Genomic DNA, 20,070 nt, shown 5'->3' with positions numbered 1-20,070 from the left:
TATGCAAAAAATAAAACCATGCAAGTACTGGAAGAACACATAAGTGAATTCCTTTATAAACTCAATAGAGGAGCAGAGAAGGTCTTTTGAGTATGACTCAAAATCACAAGCCATAAAAATAATTTTTTTTTTTGTTTTTTGAACAGAACAATAAACACCTTTATTACACGGGTGAAGACAAAACGAGGATTTATTTGCCTTTCCGGGCCTTGATTTTCCTAAGATAGAACTCCAACTCTTTGCCCTCTAGCACATAGCCATCTGCTCGGCCACACTGTCCCGGCCTGGAAGCAATGCATGCTGGAAGACAGTAGGTGATCCTTAGCACCATGACAAAGTGGCCCCACCCAAACCTCTCCACCCCTTAAGAATCTCTGTGGGTTCAGGTATCCTGGGGGCAAGCACGAAGCCAGCTGTCTCCTCAGACACACTTTATCATCACTTACTGTCAGTAGCAGAACTGGACAGTTTTCATCACTGAGCATAAAAATAATTTTTAAAATAAGTTCTACTATACATAAATTTGTGCACGGTAAAAGCATCATAACCAAACTCAAAAAAAAAAAAAAAAATACGTGGGAAACAGGGGAAAGTATTTACAACGCATACCAGAAATAATTACTTTACGAGCGCCTAGAAATTGAGGGGAAAAAAGAGGCAAAGGGTACAAATAGATAATTCTCAGAAAAAATACATATGGCTTTTTAGGCATGTGAAAAGATGTTCGGCCTCATTCAGTGAAGAAAAAAAGAAAATGACCTCTACAATGAGACACTACTACTCACCTATGAGATAGGCAGATACCCAGAAGTTTGAGAATACATTCTGTGGAGAAACAGGCGCTCTCAATGCTGGTGGGAATGTAAAATGGTACAACTTCTATGGAAGTGTATTTGGCAAAATTAGAGATGGCAAAAACGGATGGGTATGGTGGCTCACGCCTGTCATCCCAGTACTTTCGGAGACTGAGGCAGGCAGATCACTTGAGGTCAGGACTTGGAGACCAGCCTAGCTAACATGGTGAAACCCCATCTCTACTAAAAAAAAATACAAAAATTAGCCAGGTGTGGTGGCGTGCACCTGTAGTCCTAGCTACTTGGGAGGCTGAGGCAGAAGAATCGCTTGAACCCGAGAGGTGGAGGTTGCAGTGATCTGAGATCAACATCACTGCACTCCAGCTAGGCAACAGTGCGAGACTCCATCTCAAAAAAAAAAAAGGAGAAATAGTGAAAACACAGACCCAGCAATCTCCCTTCATCAAGCCTACAGGTTTTTTCCCCCACATAAGTAGCAAATGACATATGTGCAAGTTATAACCTGAAGCATCCTCATAAGAAACAATAACCCAAGGATCCCTTCACAGGGAACCAGTTAAGTACACAGTGGAATGGAACGAAGGACTATGCAGGAATAAAAAAAAAAAATAACAAGGAAGATCTTTATGAATTATATGGTGTTCATATGTTATATTACACTACAACCACATGTTATATTATGTTAAAACCAGTATCGGGCTGGGCGTGGTGGTTCATGCCTGTAATCCCAGCACTTTGGGAGGCCAAAGCGGGCGGATCACCTGAGGTTAGGAGTTCAAGACTAACACGGTGAAACCCCGTCTCTACTAAAAATATAAAAATTAGCCAGGCGTGGTGGCAGGTGCCTGTAATCCCAGTTACTTGGGAGGCTGAGGCATGAGAATAACTTGAACCCAGGAGGTGGAGGTTGCAATGGGCCAAGATTGTTCCACTGCACTACAGTCAAAGTGACAAGAGTGAGACTCCATCTCAAAACAAAAACAAAAACAAAAAAACACAGCGTCCAAACACCACACAGAGTATTTTCACTTCTAGGAGAAAAAATATAACCTTATGATGAAGGGATCAGGCTGTCACTATGTAATCTAATCTTAGAATCACTAATTGGGAACAGTCGGATAATAGGTTTCTCCTAACGTGATATAACATGAAATATATAACATCATTTATGGTGTATTCCAGCTCAAAACGTTTAAGTTTAACCTACTGAGCCTTTAGATCTAGCTTCCCAATTACTACTAGAATTCAGCAGAGGCAGGAATAAGTTAAAAGATACTACAAGAACACAACCAAGTGGCATTCCTGGATTGGACAAACAGCTGTAAAGCATAATTATGTTACAATTAGTAAAATATGAAAATGGACTTGTATGACAAACGGCCATGAATTCTTTCTAGTTTCCCTCTTTAAGATGTGAAGTCTATTTCCGCATCCCATGAATCCAGGCTGGTCTTATGTTGAGAGAGAGGCTATGTGAGTTCCAGTGTCTAGGCTCAGGGGGCCCTGCAGCCTCCATTTTTGCCTTCTTGGCAGTAGTTGCTCGCTGACCTGATACTACCATGCTATGAAAAAGCTGATCTACTGTACTGAAGGATGAGAAGCCATACGGAGGAGAAAAGAGGTGGCCCAGCCAACAGCTAGCACCAATTACCAGATATGAGAATGAAACCATCTTGGACCTCACAGCTCAGCTAACTCCATCTGAACACCTGGTGAGTGTGCCCAGGTTAACCATCAGAGAACTGTTCAGCCAATCCATGGGATCATGAGAAAATAAATCATTGTTTAAGCTATGAAATTTTAGGTGGTTTGTTATACAGCAATAAATAACTTGTACAACTGGCTTTTAAATGAAAATTTATTAGCTGGGAAAGGTAGACATCATTAACTGAAAGACCTGCTTACAAATCATATATAGGACAAACTCATTTTGATAAAACACACACACAGACATATAGACAAAAAGACCTAGAAGAATATATACTGATAATAGAGGAGTATATAATAAGATACATGCTGGGTAGTGAAAATGTTTTTATTTTCTTACTTTTGCTGTCCTGTATCTTCTGTATGCATATATACTGCTTTTGCAGTAATAAAACTTTAAGAAAACATATAGTTTTTTAAAAAGGTTTATAGTATTTACTTAGTCATCAGACAAACTGTCAGCAAGGTCCCTGAAGAGCTAGACATGTAAGTTCTTGCTAATACCTCACAAAAAGCTGGATAAAGTCAATCAATAAACCTTTTGGGGCTGTTACAGGCTGAACTGTATCTTCCCAAAATTCATTATGTTGAAGTCCTAGCCTCCAGTACCTTAGAATGTGACTGTAAATGGAGTTAAAATGAGGCGCCTAGGGTGGAACCCAAAGCAACCTGACTGGTATCCTTACAGGAAGAAGAAATTTGGGCTCAAAAAGAGATACCAGGGCACACATGCATAGGGGAACAACATGTGAAGAGGTGATAAGACAGTGGCGATCTGCAAGCCAAGGGAAGACGCCGTGGGAGAAACTAACACTAGTGGCACACTGATCTTGGACTTCCAGCCTCCAGCACTATGAGAAAATAAATGTCTATTGTTTAAGCCACTCAGCTGTAGCAAACTAATACAGGGACCAAGTGTATGGCACGGTGTTTGGGAAACCGTGCATTAGAGCACTGCAAACAAATAACTGAACCATAAAAACAGTTTATAGTCCTCTTCTAAATTCCTGAAAAGTTTCATCTTTAAAAGTCAACTGCTGTAATAGGCCCAAAGAATGTGTAAAAAAAATTAATGTGAACAGAAGATAGAAGGGCATGGTTTCTAAATGCAACGCCTCACTCACTGTGGAATGAATATGTTGTCTGGTTCACGTTCCACTTTTGAGTTAGCGTAAGAAATGGGTTTTCTTGTTTTGTTTTGGATTTGTTTATTTAGGGCCAATGACAAAGACCAAAAGTAATGGAGAGCCAACAATGAAAAAGCAACATGATTAAGGACTACTGTTTTCTAGTCAAATACAAAATATTTCACTCATATCTATCTACTTCTAAATTTAAAATGTTTTATAAAAATTATAATTTTAAATAATTTTAAAATGCATATTGAGTATAGTTAACAGAACAGAAAAAAATAAATAAATAAGAGAGGAGAGAGACAGAAAGGGCAGGGGCAGGATAGCACGTAATGGTGCAGAGTCCAAGAACCTGTTTTCTTAACAGCTTCTGACTCATGTGTCTAACCTTAGACACATGATTTAACTTTTATGAGTTTATTGTCAAGGAAGAAACTTGAAAAGATAATCAATTCTCAAACAGTCCTCATGGACTTCCTAAGGCTTTCCTGGACATTAATCTAGGGTAAAGAATAGAAATAAACTGGTAGGACCTGGTACCCTTAGGCCCAGATAAAAGCAGAGCTACTCCTTTCCATTTGTTTTCCACTTGAATTTCTGTTTGTTCATTTGAGGGAAGGGTCCTGCACTAAAAATGTTTGAAACCGCTGCATTAGAATGCTCTGTCACCTACAACAGTCTTATTGTTCATGTGGGTAGATACTGAAGACATATCTACGAAAAAAATCAATAACATAGCAGATACACACAGGAGGCAGAATGAAGGGTCAAATGATATTGACTCACTGGAACAACAGGCAAATGGTAACATTAATGAGGACTCTAAGAGGAGAGAAGAGAGTGTGTCCTACATGAATAAAGATTTAGAATTGTTAATTGATGGTAAGCATTGCAAAATGAGCATGAAGTGTAACAACATGGCTCAAAAGGTGAATGCAATCTTAGGTATCATTAATAAAAATATAATTTCTAAACTAAAATCATTCAATAAAATGGCCAAATGTATATTAAAAAAAACGGTTTGTATTACCAATAATTAAAGAATACAGGCAGCAATTTAGGGAAACAGAAGACAGACATTGGAATAAGTCAGACTTGAGCTCCAATCTTCAAGCACACACAAGATATGTAACTTCAAGACATACAGCTTCCAGAATGTTGACATCACTAATGAGGGGATCCTGCAGTGTCTTTGTGAGGGTCAGTAATATTATGGAATACACCTAGTGTAACAGCTGGCATACTGCAGGCACTTAAGAAATAGCTAATGCTTGCAAAGCACTATGTGAAATTCCAGCTCATTTAATCCTTACCATAATTCTAGACGAAAGTGATATCACATACATGCAAATTAACACAAGCACAGGACCAAAATGGTCACAGATGAAATCTTTAACAATGGTAGAATACTGGAAGCACTGCCATTTCTCTAGTGGGAACAGAAAACGGTGCAACTTTTCTCCAAAGCAATCTGGTAATGTGTGCTGAGGACTTTTCCAAAGATCATATATAAAGGTCCAGTTCTATTTGAGAAAGAAATGGATTCAGAAAGTGCCTAGGGTGGAAATGGGAGTGTAAAGGCTGACTGATTAGTAGCTAATCAAGTTTTTCACCAGAAATGCAAAGCATCTGTAGGAACAGAAGTATTTTCTTTCTTTTTTATTTTCCCCCATTACTGGTTTCCACGAACATCCCCTTGTCAGCCTAAACCTGTTCATTCTGAGAACTTCTAAAGCAGAAATTGGCCCACTTCACCAATCAGTTCCTCACATTTGAATGGAAGCATACTGCCCAGGGAGGTAGATACCCCTAGCAATTCAAATGTTTCTTAACATTAATAAAGGAAGGGCTGGGATTGGCAGTTCAACACCTGTGATCCCAGCACTTTGGGAGGCCAAGGCAGGCAGACCACTTGAGTTCTGGAGTTCGAGAGCAGGCTGGCCAATATGGTGAAACCCCATCTCTACTTAAAATATAAAAATTAGCTGGGCATGGTGGTGCATGCCTGTAGTCCCAGCTACTCAGGAGGCTGAGGCAGGAGAATTGCCTGAACCTGGGAGGCGGAGGTTGCAATGAGCTGAGATTGCACCACTGTACTCCAGCCCAGGTGACAAAGCTAGACTCTGTCTCAAAAAAAAAAAAAAAAAAAAGAAAAGAAAAGAAAAGAAAAGAAAGAAAGAAAAAAGACTAAGAAAAGAGTGTGGAATACAAGTATGTAAATTCTTTCATAATGGGAGGCCTCAAATCCAGAGTAATGCATGATATTCCAGGAGATGCCACCACAAAGAATGAGAATCAAAAATTTCACTTCTTCTAAGTCCATAGTATCTTGCCCTTCGAGAACATTATAACTTAAGACCCAAAGAAAATGCTTTCATAAAAGTCTGATAACAACTGACACTTACCTAAAATGAGATGAAGTTTGGTTTCTGTCTGGAAAGCATAATGTAATGTCACCAAAAACGGCGACTGCCTAATGTGCTCCAGGACTTGTCGTTCTGTCCTTGTATGCTCTGTGGTTTTGGCCTTTTGAACTATTGTTGCCTTTTTCAAAACTTTCATGGCATACAGCTTTCCAGTATCATGACCGCTTATTTTACGAACTAGAAATACTTTTCCATAAGCTGAAAATGAAAAGAAAAAAACAAAAAGAATTAAAATGCTACACAGGCAAAATGGTAATTTAGTAGAACTAAATTTATTTAATGCACAAAAAAAATACTCTTTAAAGGAAAAAGCATCCTTGGTACCAGTTCAAACAGTTCTTTGATAGATTTCTTGAATTTTAACCAAATATATTTCTAGGTCTAACCCTCAATGTTTACATATCTAGCCACTGCTGACAAAATTATGCTTTTACTCTTTTACTGTTATTCTCTCCTCAATATTTTTAGCTGTAGGAAACTAGCTGTTATTATGGTCAACTAACCACAATCCAATTCTGGAACAACCAGGACATTTTAGACATCAGATAAAACTTCTAGGTATATATATATATATATATATTTGTTACTGATGTAGATAAATGAAGGCAGTTCTTAATAAGAATTTCATATATATATATACACACACACATATATATATAAATCAAATGCCTCAATTATTCCTCTATACTTATTAAAAAGCCTAAAGCAACATAAGCTGACATTACATGAACAAAAGAGGTCTTCAGACTTAAAACGTAAGAAGATCCTAAACTGCATACAATACAGACAGAAGCCCTTTTGTATCTCTGGGCAATAATCTACAGCTTACTAGGTCAACCTCGCCACACTTTTCAGAAGGACTCTGTTGGGCACAATCCTATGTGTGGTGCCCCTCCTCCAGGTGGAGGAATTGGGGTCGTGTGGGCACTGTGCCTGTGGGCAGAGCACGTTCTCTGCATTTATTTTCTTAGAGAAGTGGGCTAGGGCAGGAAGAAGTGGAAGAGGGAGGAAGAAGGGAAGGTAAAAAAACAAAAACACTTTCGGAATGAAAAGGTGAGTCCCCTACTTCATCCCTGCAAGGTATCAATTCACTACAGTTAATCTGTTTTAAAAGGCAAATGCTTTCTGAGATGTTTAAGTCCAGTCTCTCTTAAATGCTTTAATCAGACTATTATTGAGTTAGTTTGAATTCGGGCCCAGATCAGTGTTCACACTCTACGGTATTTACCACCTAATTCTATTGTAATCCACCCACTAGAAGAAGGGAGCTTTAAGGGAAGGCTCTTGTACTCCGTATGTTATTCAGTTTTGTACTTTGGAAAGTGGATTAGTAACAACACACAATGTGCAAGAGATCAGTGAAAGACTAATAATCCTGAGAAGGAGCGCCAACATTTATTAAGGACTTGCCGATGCCAGGCTCTGCACTAAACATATTGATTCACTTAATCCTCACAACAGCCAGTGAAGCTGGTGCTTTTAGCAATTCTACTTCACGCGTGAGGAAATGTGTTCAGAATAGTTACAGAACTGGCCCAAAGACTGTGCCAAGAAGCAGCAGAACTGATTCAAATGCAAGAAGTGTGACTCCACGGACCACACTCTGAACCATAAATGAACAAAAAAGTGATTCCTCACAAGTGCAAGTAATCAGACATTCTGGATCTTAATATAACCAGTACTGTAAACATACTGAATACATTCCAGGGCACAGAAAAAGTTCACAAAGGTTTGCATATTATCTCATCAGAAATACAATAATTATAGGTTGAGACCTTAGTAAGGCAGAAGTGAACCAAAAAGATGCAATGACAACTTTTGGAACCTAACAAATTAGAGTATAAAAATAAAAAAAATGTTTATCTATTCAGAAGCAACAAAATGAAGCTAGAAAATACTATGCACTATGCCTTCCAACAGGGCAAGCCACTATATAAACTCAGGAGAAAGTAAAGTCTTCCACAAGCAGCCCTGCAACTTCTGCGTTCCTTACATACACATGGAACCTACTCTAAATTCTTGTTATCCCAGGTTCCTATCTCCAGAGCACTATGGTTTTTAGAAATCAGGAAATCCACCTATGCTGTCAAAACCAGGAATTCTTTCCACAACATCACTGAAACATGGATGTTCAGCTTCTTCCTGCTACATCTGCCCTCAACATAGGTGTTGACCATGTGACACACAGACTTCTGAGTGTTAGAATCTAACATCTGAGTACTTGTCAGGCACTTACAATATATATTAACTCATTCAATTCATACAACACTCCTATAAGGAGGTGAGAACTATTATCTCCATTTTATAAATGAAGAAACTGAAGTAGAGAAGAGTTGGGTCACTTGTCCAAGATCACACTTGCCATTTAGTCTGACTCCTGGGCCCACAGTCTTACCTGTAGTCCAGCTGCTTCACTTAAGTGAATGACTTCACAGGCAAATAAATAGGGAACCAGAGATTAAACAGAAATGACAATGCAAGTTAGCTGTTTTAACAGTGAATGGACCCAGTGCTCCTACCTCCAAGAGGAGGAAGTTTTGCAAAGTGGCCCATTTTATTGATGGGAGGCTCTATCAGAAAATCTTCCTTATATTGCCGGGCATGGTGGTTCATGCCTGTAATTCCAGCACTTTGGGAGGCTGAGGCAGGTGGATCATCTGAGGTCGGGAGTTTCGAGACCAGCCTGACCAACATGGAGAAACCCCATCTCTACAAAGAATACAAAATTAGCCAGGCATGGTGGCCCATGCCTGTAATCCCAGCTACTCAGGAGGCTGAGGCAGGAGAATCACTTGAACCCAGGAGGTGGAGGTTGCAGTGAGCCGAGAGTGCACCATTGCACTGCAGCCTGGGCAACCAGAGTGAAACTCAGTCTGAAAGAAAATCTTCTTTATATTGACTGGAAGCAGGACTTTTTATAATTTTCATTTGTCCTTCCATACCCTCCGGACTTGAAAAAGAATATCATTCTTCTTAAGATAATCTTTTAAATATTTAAAAACACTATCATGCCATCTCCATATTCCTCCTTAAACCAATCTCAAAGTAAGATGACTCTGAGACCACTCACCACTAAGAGGTTCTACTGATATGTTCTGTGGGGTTGTAAATATTTTTCTCTTTGATTTCTTTCTGTTACTTTAAAAACTATTGTATTTCACTCCAAATATGCATGAGGTAGGATGTCAATATATACGATCAAATAATATAAAATCAGCCTGATTGCTATGTTACACTCTATATGGTCAAATAATAAACAATCATTCTTGCCATGTGAGAACATCCAGAAGTTTCCCAATAATACGAATTAAAGACCACGTACTCTGCCAATGCAATTGTGTTCATCTGTCAGACAATGTCAGAGAAAAACTATAATGAAGCTCATAAATATTTTGTTTTTACTTTTATAGTTGCCATGATTAACATTTAAACTACAATGCTTCATCACATACTAAGTATCAGTGGTTGTTTATTATCAACAACATTCAGGGAGTGCCTTACAACATTCCAAATAGTAAGTATTTCAGATAACGATCTTACTTCTAAGAAGGCTGTGTAACTAAAACGTAGTTGCCTCCAAACAGTTTTGTTTTTAAAGCACCCAGAAGACTGTTTATCACATTGCAGAATGGGGAGAAAACACATTCTGTACTGGAGAGATCTTGAAGAAGCCACCTTACCTGGTTAAGCCAGTTTATAGCTCAGAGCAGAGAAAGAAAGTAAAGCAGTCCTTCTGTTGAATAATGCTATCTATTCCAGAACCACCTTTTTGTTCTCCAGTATTTCAAGAGTGGCCATTGAAACTGGAATTGGTGGCAATATTCTTTTCTTTTAGTTTGCAACTGGATGAATGACTGCCTGCAAGTGCAGCCAACTCCTGCCTTTCATTCATTATGTGTGCCCTGACATTATTAGAGTAATCTTATTTTTAAAGTATCTTTAAGAAACTGCAAAGACTACCATAGTGAAAACTACTTTGGCCAAAAAAAAGATAAACAAAACAGGGACTGGGTTCAGTGGTTCATGCCTGTAATGCCAATACTTTGGGGGTCTGAGGTACAAGGATCATTTGAGGCTAAAAGTTTGAGATAGCAGTGAGCCATGATTGCACCATTGCACTACAGCCTGTGTGACAGAGCATGATCCTGTCTCCAAAGGAAGAAAAAGAAAGATAAAACAATAGTACTTCCTGCTTGGATGGAGCTGCTTCGGTAAAAAAACTACCTTCACGCCTTAATAGGTATAACTCTCTAATTTCTGCATCAACATGCAATGGCATGAAATGCTCAATTAGCAATCCTCACAGAAGTCATGTCTACCGCTGTTAATCTTTTCAACTACATCAGAGCTAAGGTCTTTTCAAGATACTCTGTTAGGAAATATGAACAGGGGGCCGGGCGTGGTGGTTCACGCCTGTAATCCCAGCACTTTGGGAGGCCAAGGTGGGCAGATCACCTGAGGTCAGGAGTTCCAGACCAGTCTGACCAACATGGTGAAACCCTATCTCTACTAAAAATACAAAAGTTGGCTGGGGGTAGTAGCTCACGCCTGTAATCAATCCCAGCACTTTGGGAGGCCGAGGTGGGCAGATCACGAGGTCAAGAGGAGACCATCCTGGCTAACACAGTAAAATCCTGTCTCTACAAAAAATACAAAAAATTAGCCAGGCATTGTGGCAGATGCCTGTGGTCCCAGCTGCTCAGGAGGTTGACGCAGGAGGATGGCATGAACCCGAGAGGCAGAGCTTGCAGTGAGCTGAGATCGTGCCACTGCACTCCAGCCTTGGCAATAGAGACTCCATCTCAAACAAAACAAAACAAAACAAAATTAGCTGGGTGTGGTGGTGGGTGCCTGTAATCCCAGCTACTCGGGAGGCCAAGGCAGAAGAATCGCTTTAACCCAGGAGGCAGAGGTTGCAGTGAGCTGACATCGCACCATTGCACTCCAGCCTGGGAGACAGAGCAAGACATCATCTCAAAAAAAAAAAAAAAAAAGAAAGAAAGAAAAAAAGAAATATGAGTAAGGTATGAGTACAGTGGCTCATGTCTGTAATCCCAGAACTTTGAAAGGCACAGGCAGGCAAATCACTTGAATCCGGGAGTTCGAGACGAACCTGGGCAACATAAGGAGACCCCGTCTCTACAAAGAATACAAAAAATTATGTGGGTGTGGTGGGGCGTGCCCGTGGTCCCAGCTACTTGGGAGGATGAAGTGGGAGAAATCGCTTGAACCCAAGAGGCAGAAGTTGCAGAGAGCCAAGATCATGCCACTGCACTCTGGCCTGGACAACAGGGCAAACCCTGTCTCGGGGAAAAAAAAGAAGAAAGGAGAGAGAGAAAGAAAGGGAGAAAGAAAAAGAAAGAAGGAAAGAAAAGGAAAGGGAAGGAAGGGGAGGGGAAAAGGGAATGGAGAAAAGAAGAGCAAAAGAGAACATGAAGTTCTAAACACTATTTATTTATTTATTTATTTATTTATTTATTTATGACCAAGTCTTGCTCTGTTGCCCAGGCCGGAGTGCGGTGGCATGATCTTGGCTCACTGCAACCGCTCCCTCCTGGGTTCAAGCGTTTCTCCCATCCCAGCCTCCCAAGTAGCTGGGACTACAGGTGCCCACTATCACCCCCAGCTAATTTTTGTATTTTTTGTAAAGATGAGGTTTCACCATATTGGCCAGGATGGTCTCGAACTTCTGACCTCCGGTGATCCACCCACCTTGGCTTCCCAAAGTGCTGGGATTTCAGGTGTGAGCCACCGCACTCAGCCTGAGATCACGAAGGTCACTGTTTTCCAGAGGACTAGTCCTGCAGCGTTTGACTGAACTCGAGGTAGAGGTTCTACTTTTTGAGCTTGAGGGAAAGTACATTCTAAGAACAAATGACAGGAATGATTACTTACTGATTTAGCCTGGCTGATATTTGAGATCACATGAATGAGGTAAATCTTTCAATTCATGGCCCTACAGACACCATTTTGAATGCTGCGGAAAACGTCTGTGCTCTTTTAGTTAAGCAGCCATTTCAGAAGAGAGAACTGGATCAACTATGTAAATTTTTCCAAAGCTGGAGATAGCTTTCTATAGGTTGGAAGAACACTGCAGATATGTTATAAAGGTCACTTCTGTTCAAATTGAAATGTGGATTTATAATTCTATTCTACCTGATGTGGATAGCAAAATGTCGACAGTCTTTGTTGATAATGATTTCAGGGGCTTAATGACAAGAAATAATATAAACTGAACCAAAGGAAGTGTCACAGAAAAATTTCTGGTTCCTTGGAGTAGGTTTCTTTTCAGCTTGCTTTTCCAAATGTGTGGCTCTTATTCCATTTACCACAATTATTGTGAACCAGGTTTTAAGCACTTGTTGCTATAATAAAGAAAAGTTAAAAATGACTGACAGTTTTAAAACAAGAAGACATTCATGCTGCCATGTCAGAAACCACTGCAGAATTCCACCTTATTTTTAAAGCCAAGCCAAAGTAGTCTTCTTGAGCATAAACTTATCTTTTCACTTATTTGCAAAATTTGAATTCATTAAAAATGTTCCTAAGTAGCCTTTAATCTTTTTTTATTTTTGAAACGGAGTTTTGCTCCTGTTGCCCAGGTTAGAGTGCAATGCCACGATCTCGGCTCACCGCAACCTTGACCTTCTGGGTTCAAGCAATTCTCTTGCCTCAGCCTCCCAAGTAGCTGGGATTACAAGGCATAAGCCACCACGTCCGGTTAATTTTGTATTTTTAGTAGAGATGGGGTTTTCCATGCATGTTAGTCAGGCTGGTTTCAAACTCCCGACCTCAGGTGATCTGCCCACCTCGGCCTCCCAAAGTGCTGGGATTACAGGTGTGAGCCACCGCGCCCGGCCGTGTTTAATTTTTACATTAAAATGGTATGAGGTTAATTTGTTAAAAAAAATTTTAATTTGTAAAACAATCAATTTAAAATGTAACATTATTAAATGCATGCAAAATTTTGTGTGTGTACACATTTACATGCATTATTCTGAAGGAAGCAACCACGAACCAGGAATAAGAGCCATTGTTCAGAGGCCCCTGGTTTATGTCCTTCCTTATGGTGCTCAACTTGGACATGCTGTTCTCACTAGGACCTGAATTGCTCAACCAAGGTGAGAGCAATGTTTTCTTTCACTCAAACTTTTGTTAATGCAGCTTAAAATTATACCATGAATAGAATGTTTACTAGGCATGCTGCACTTTGGGTTCATAACAAACTTATTAACTATTGAACTACTACTTAAAAAAATACAGTAGAAACACTCTTAAATGACTTCTACTTAGCCAGCTGCTAACACTAACTTAGTCTTATACTCCCCTTTCCCTCTGAAAACACCCACTGCGCACTGACAATGTATGACTAGTTTACCCGTGTATTTCTGCACCCATGCAGTTCCATGCCAGTCACTGATACTTGTTGCTTTGCCTGTTTCTGCTTGTTGTATGTTATTCTTATTATGCAAATTCATTAAATATTACATAAAACACTGAAATGTGCACATGAAAGAAAAATGAGGATGAATGCTTTGAAAGGACTAGAAATAAGCAAAACACTTTGAAGAAAGGAACTGCTGAAAATTAGGTGTGAGTGAAACAACTGTAAAAGGCTAGGGGAAACTGAAAATCTAAAAGTATTTTGTACTCAGACTACTTCAAATGTGTCTAGTTCTCACTCTAAAGAATCTGAAACTGTTATTTTTAGATGATGGATTCAACCATGGTTTATGCAAAATAAACCACTGTTTTGAACCTGTACTCAGAGTCCTGTGCTTACATCCAAAGATTCACAAGTGAAGTATTCTTACACATTTTATTTTATTTTTTTATTATACTTTAAGTTCTAGGGTACATGTGCATAACGTGCAGGTTTGTTACATATGTATACTTATGCCATGTTGGTGTGCTGCACCCATCAACTCGTCAGCACCCATCAATTCATCATTTATATCTTGTATAACTCCCCAATGCAATCCCTCCCTCCTCCCCCCTCCCCATGATAGGCCCCAGTGTGTGATGTTCCCCTTCCCGAGTCCAAGTGATCTCATTGTTCAGTTCCCACCTATGAGTGAGAACATGCGGTGTTTGGTTTTCTCTTCTTGTGATAGTTTGCTAAGAATGATGGTTTCCAGCTGCATCCATGTCCCTACAAAGGACGCAAACTCATCCTTTTTTATGGCTGCATAGTATTCCATGGTGTATATGTGCCACATTTTCTTAATCCAGTCTGTCACAGATGGACATTTGGGTTGATTCCAAGTCTTTGCTATTGTGAATAGTGCCGCAATAAACATACGTGTGCATGTGTCTTTGTAGTAGAATAATTTATAATCCTTTGGGTATATACCCAGTAGTGGGATGGCTGGGTCATATGGTACATCTAGTTCTAGATCCTTGAGGAATTGCCATACTGTTTTCCATAATGGTTGAACTAGTTTACAATCCCACCAACAGTGTAAAAGTGTTCCTATTTCTCCACATCCTCTCCAACACCTGTTGTTTCCTGACTTCTTAATGATTGCCATTCTAACTGGTGTGAGATGGTATCTCATTGTGGTTTTGATTTGCATTTCTCTGATGGCGAGTGATGATGAGCATTTTTTCATGTGTCTGTTGGCTGTATGAATGTCTTCTTTTGAGAAATGTCTGTTCATATCCTTTGCCCACTTTTTGAAAATGTTCAAAAAATATATAATGATTTTTAAATGATTCCCACTTGAACCAACTTTTTAAAATTACCTACACATACCAACTGTGTCATAAGAGAGAATTTCTACTAACTGAAGAATCACATTAATCACTGCAAAAATTCATCTTTCCAGATTATCGGAATCTTGTGAAATGGTGACTTGGTCATCAACCATACTAGCTATGCCTCCCGGTGTGCTTATTTCAATCTGGTAAACATGATTACCACAGCATCTTACTAAAAAAGAAATATGATAAAACAGGAATCAAAAGAAGACTAAGAAGCATATTCATAAATAATTCTCTATTTATATCTCAGAAGACAAGCTGTTTTCCTAATGAAATAGTGATGTCTTCACTGCTGGAGTTAATGACCATCTGTGGTGGGTGCTGATGGTGTCTGCCAGATCCCCTTTATAGGCCGGGGCACCTATTGTCCAGCTGCTGTGAGTGTTGGCTGCTGGAGAAAGACCTCCGATGGACAGGGACTGCCACACCTGGAAGGTTATATGCCATCATTCTCTACTCCACCCTCACTCAAGCAGCCTGCAGCCAATGACTAACACAGGTATAAAAGGCCTGCCTCTTAGCTCTTGCTCCAAAACTTCCCATGAGTCCAGGCTGAATCCAGACCACTACTTAGACCACACACTTGTTTAGGCTCCTCCCCTGACCACCCTCCTTCCTTCACTCTTGTTCTCCTGAGAGTGCTCCTGCAGTAAATCACATATGCCCAAATCCATGTCCTGGGCTCTGCTTCTAACTAACATGACCTAATACAGTATCGATAATAAATAAAATTGTATTTACACTAGAGAGACAATGTCAATTGACACTCCATATGGAATCATCTTTTTACTACGGAATAAAACATCACAAACATTTAACCTCTAAGACTTACACAAATATTGTAGGCTTACACTGAAGCATAAGGTATAGTGGGTATACACATACACAAATGCAAAATTATAAATTTTTTGAATGACAATTTTGACAATTTAATGAATACATGCTTTTAAAGGTATTATTTTAATATGGATACTTTCCAAACACTTAAAATAATAAAACGACAAATGATGACTAAGTCATCATACTTTTTCAGTCTTTTACATGACTCAACCAAAGTATTTTTCCCTCTATTACGTCATCAAAAAGTAGCAATGTCTTTAAGTTGCCTAGTGCAATTTACAGCACCCTCTAGTAACAAATTACCCATGAGAAACAAGTATGTCTCATTTAATAAATGAAATGTGTTACTGTAAATCTGTGGTTTGAAAAAAAAAAGGTTGGAGGAAAAAAAGCTACCTTATCAGGAATATTCATAGCGTCTGGGACCAATGAGTAAAGAAATATCACAAATTACATTTCAAGATGGCACTTAAGGCTGGGGTAAGCAGCCCAAAGACAGCCTCAACTAGAAAACCAGTATTTCCACAGAGCAAACTTACAAGATCTACTGTTGATTAGATGACAGCAACAACAACAACAACAACAACAACAACAACAAAGGAAATCCACATAAGGAAAAAGTGAACTTCTTAAGAGGACACGAGGGACCAAGGTAGGCACAAACGGTTATTGCTCATTAGACACTATCATAAGCAAGGCCCTCGGAATTTCTATACTTTGCTGGCACTCATGCCAAGGTTTCATAAACTCAGAAATAACTCTGCATTACATGAAGACCAGCTCCATACTATTCCATTTACAAGGTTCTATGTTGTATGGTTTGTGTGTGTGTGTGTGTGTATAACACATACATATTTAATACTCACTACTCTTACCTCCAGCACCCAGAACAGTGTTTGCATCTTGGTAAATACAAAGGAATGAATCCCAAGACCAACGGGAATGAATTGAAAGGTTTTAAATTGAAAAGTGACAGAATCAAATTTGCCCATCAGAAAAATCATTCTGGCTGTAGAGTGGAAATAAATGCACCAGCAAGGCCTGAAACCAGGAAGACCTTTGGTGGTTGTTATTTCTCTATTTACTGCAGGACACATTTTAGGCTTTACAAAAAATACTCATTAAGAAATGACATTCACTTATGTATAAAGCTAATCTGAAAGCTTGGTAATGTACTACATTAACTCTTTTAGAAGCTGAGCTACATTCCCTTTCAGCTTCCCCAATAACAGCTAAAAATGAAAAACAAAATAGCTAAAACTTACATAGCATTTATTATGTGTCAGGCGATCAAAACATTTTATTACTCATGTCATGTGTATCTTAGCAGAGGAGTGTTAACCTACAATACACTAAGATGGTTCAGAATCTACGATGTTTGAATAGTTAAAAGAAAACAAATAAGAGGCTGGGCATGGTGGTTCACACCTGTAATCCCAGCACTTTGGGAGGCCAAGGCGGGTGGACCACCTGAGGTCAGGTGTTTGAGAGAAGCCTGGCCAACATGGTGAAATCCCATCTCTACTAAAAATACAAAAATTAGCCAGGCGTGGTGGTGGGCACCTGTAATCCTAGCTACTCAGGAGGCTGAGGCAGGAGAATTGTTTGAATCTGGGAGGTGGAGGTTGCAGTGAGCTGAGATCATGCCACTGCACTCCAGCCTGGGTGACAGAGAAAGACTCCATCCCCCAAAAAAAAAGAAAAAAGAAAGAAATATAATCTTTCCATTTGACATGTTATGCTTAAGATAACATACAAATCAACTTCTCATAAATGCTAACAAAATTGCAATTAGCAACATTTCATTTATGAGGTATTTTCTCACTTGTTAAATTTTATTATTAAAATATCACTTTAGTTGAAATTACTTCCAGAGATGCTAATAAAGTAAGTGACTATATAAAATAATAAATAAATAATCTCTTCTTATAAGTAAGTCCTAAATAATTTTGTTTTTTCAATTTAGGTTACAGCTTTACAATGGAGTTCCCTGTTCAATAAATAACCACAACCCATGGTTATCTAGTAATTGGCAATTCATATCCATTATCTTATTAATCTTGTAAGAACATTGTGAGATAGGTAATATTATAATAACTTACGCCAAAGGGACTTGAGCTCAGAGTTCATATGATTAACTCAAGAAACTCAAGTAAGCAACCACAGTGTCAAGATGCAAACCTGAGTCTTCCACATTACCCTCGATACTCAAGTACTCTACAACCGTGTGAAAGCACCAAAACCAGAAGAGTGAATCAACTTGGCTGCATCCTTTACTCTTACATGGCAAAATTTTTCTTTTTTCCTTTTTGTCAAGGTAAGACAAGACCACATCAGCTCTTCAAAGTACGTGACCATATATGATAAAAAAAAGAAAATCCAGAGAATACTAAAGTCTTTAGCTGAGACCTTCATGCTGCACTTTATTATTAGAATTACTGATAATGCACACCCACAGGTACATTTAAACACCTTCTTCTCCCACACTTGGACAGATAGCTCAAAGAAGGCAAAATGGTCAAAAGGAAGGCAGCAGAAGAGATTAAAAAAGATATAAAAGGCCAGGCACGGTATCTCACGCCTGTAATCCCAGCACTTTGGGAGGCCAAGGCGGGCGGATCACAAGGTCAGGAGATTGAGACCATCCTGGCTAACATGGTGAAACCTCGTCTCTACCAAAAATACAAAAAATTAGCCGGGCGTGGTGGCGGGCGCCTGTAGTCCCAACTACTCGGGAGGCTGAGGCAGGAGAGTGGTGTGAACCTGGGAAGCGGAGCTTGCAGTGAGCAGAGATCGTGTCACTGCACTTCAGCCTGGGCGACAAAGCGAGACTCTGTCTCAAAAAAAAAGAAATAAAAATATAATCATTATTCCCCAAAATAACCCAAAATTTCATCATCACACAAATTCTAAAAGATGAACCAAAGATATTTCCTGGGCTTTTGCGTATCAATCTGAAGAGTACTGCTAGAGACAACAGCATAAATGACATACTTGATAGACTAATACTTCATACGATGCTGGATTATGGGCAGGTAGGGGCACAGAGCAACAGGGTTGGAAAAATATACAGGGATGATCTTAAGAGCTTACAATCTAGAGGAAAGATTGCAGATGTGAAGAAAATTCAGAGAACAAGTCAGTGCTATGCTCTCTATGGAGGGCTCAGTGCAACAATTCAGAGAATAAAGCAATCTGGGCAGGATTTGGAAAGGTGGAAAAAAAGATGAGTACTACCAATAGGGGAACAAGATAAGGCAGGGCATCAGAAGGTGGAAAAATACACAGAATTGTAGGCAAGTGAAGGAAAACAAACTGGACTAGAAAGTAGGCAGACAAATCAACAAGCAAAAAACAAATGACTCCATTAAAAAATGGGCAAAGGAAATGAATAGATCCTTCTCAAAAGAAAACATACACACAGCCAACAAGCATATGAAAAAATGTTCAGCATCAGTAATCATCAGAGAAACGTAAATAAAAACCACAATGAGATACCATCTCACACCAGTCAGAAGGGCTATTGTTCAAAAGTAAAAAAATAACAGATACTGGTGAGGTTGTGGAGAAAAGGGAGCGTTTAGCGTTTATACACTGCTAGTGGGAATGTAAATTCCATCAGCCACTGTGGAAAGCAGTTGAGATTTCTCAAAGAACTTCAAAAAGAACTACCACTCAACCCAGAAATCCCATTACTAGGTATATACACAAAGGAATATAAATCATTCTACCAAAAAGACACATGTACTCATATGTTCATTGCATGTTCACTGCAGCACTATTCAAAATAGCAAAGACATGGAATCAACCTAGATGCCCATCAATGGTGGACTGGATAAAGAAAATATGGTACATATACACCAAAGAATACTACGCAGCCATTTAAAAAAATGAAATCATGTCCTTTGCAGCAACATGGATACAGCTGGGGGCCATTTTCCTAAGCAAACTGATGTAAGAAAAGAAAATGATCTCACTTATAAGTGGGAGCTAAATATTGAGCACACATGGAAATAAAAATGGAAACAACAGATACTAGGGCCTACTTGAGGGAGAGGGTAGGAAGAGAGTGATGGCTGAAAAACTACATATAGGGTACTACGCTCACTACCTAAGTGAGAAAATCATTTTTACACCAAACACCAGCGACAGGCAATTTACTCAGGTAACAAACCTGAATATGTACCCCCGAACCTAAAATAAAAGTTGGGGAAAAAAAAATAGAAAGTAGGCAGAGTATTAGGGTAAGCTGGGCGGAAAAAGGTAATAGGGGAAACTGTTTTTTTTTGTTTGTTTGTTTGTTTTTTTTTTTTTTTTTGAGGCGGAGTCTCGCTCTGTCGCTCGGACTGGAGTGCAGTGGCCGGATCTCAGCTCACTGCAAGCTCC

General features: G+C 39.3%; 1 protein-coding gene across 1 annotated transcript in view; it reads right to left on the bottom strand.

Moving 5' to 3' along the window:
• Positions 1-6,007: 6,007 nt before the first annotated feature.
• LOC108523306 (ribosomal protein S6 kinase alpha-5-like) overlaps positions 6,008-20,070 on the bottom strand; it is a 98,783-nt gene continuing 84,720 nt past the window's right edge. Inside the window, exon 3 of the mRNA XM_017863829.1 lies at positions 6,008-6,279. Coding sequence (XP_017719318.1) covers positions 6,008-6,279 — 272 coding nt within the window. The remainder of the gene's footprint in view (positions 6,280-20,070) is intronic.

The sequence above is a fragment of the Rhinopithecus bieti genome, unplaced genomic scaffold (assembly GCF_001698545.2).
Source record: "Rhinopithecus bieti isolate Rb0 unplaced genomic scaffold, ASM169854v2 scaffold_68778, whole genome shotgun sequence".
NCBI classification, from domain to species: Eukaryota; Metazoa; Chordata; class Mammalia; order Primates; family Cercopithecidae; genus Rhinopithecus; species Rhinopithecus bieti.
Note: the sequence above shows the minus strand (reverse complement) of the source record. Positions and strands in the feature narration are given on the sequence as shown.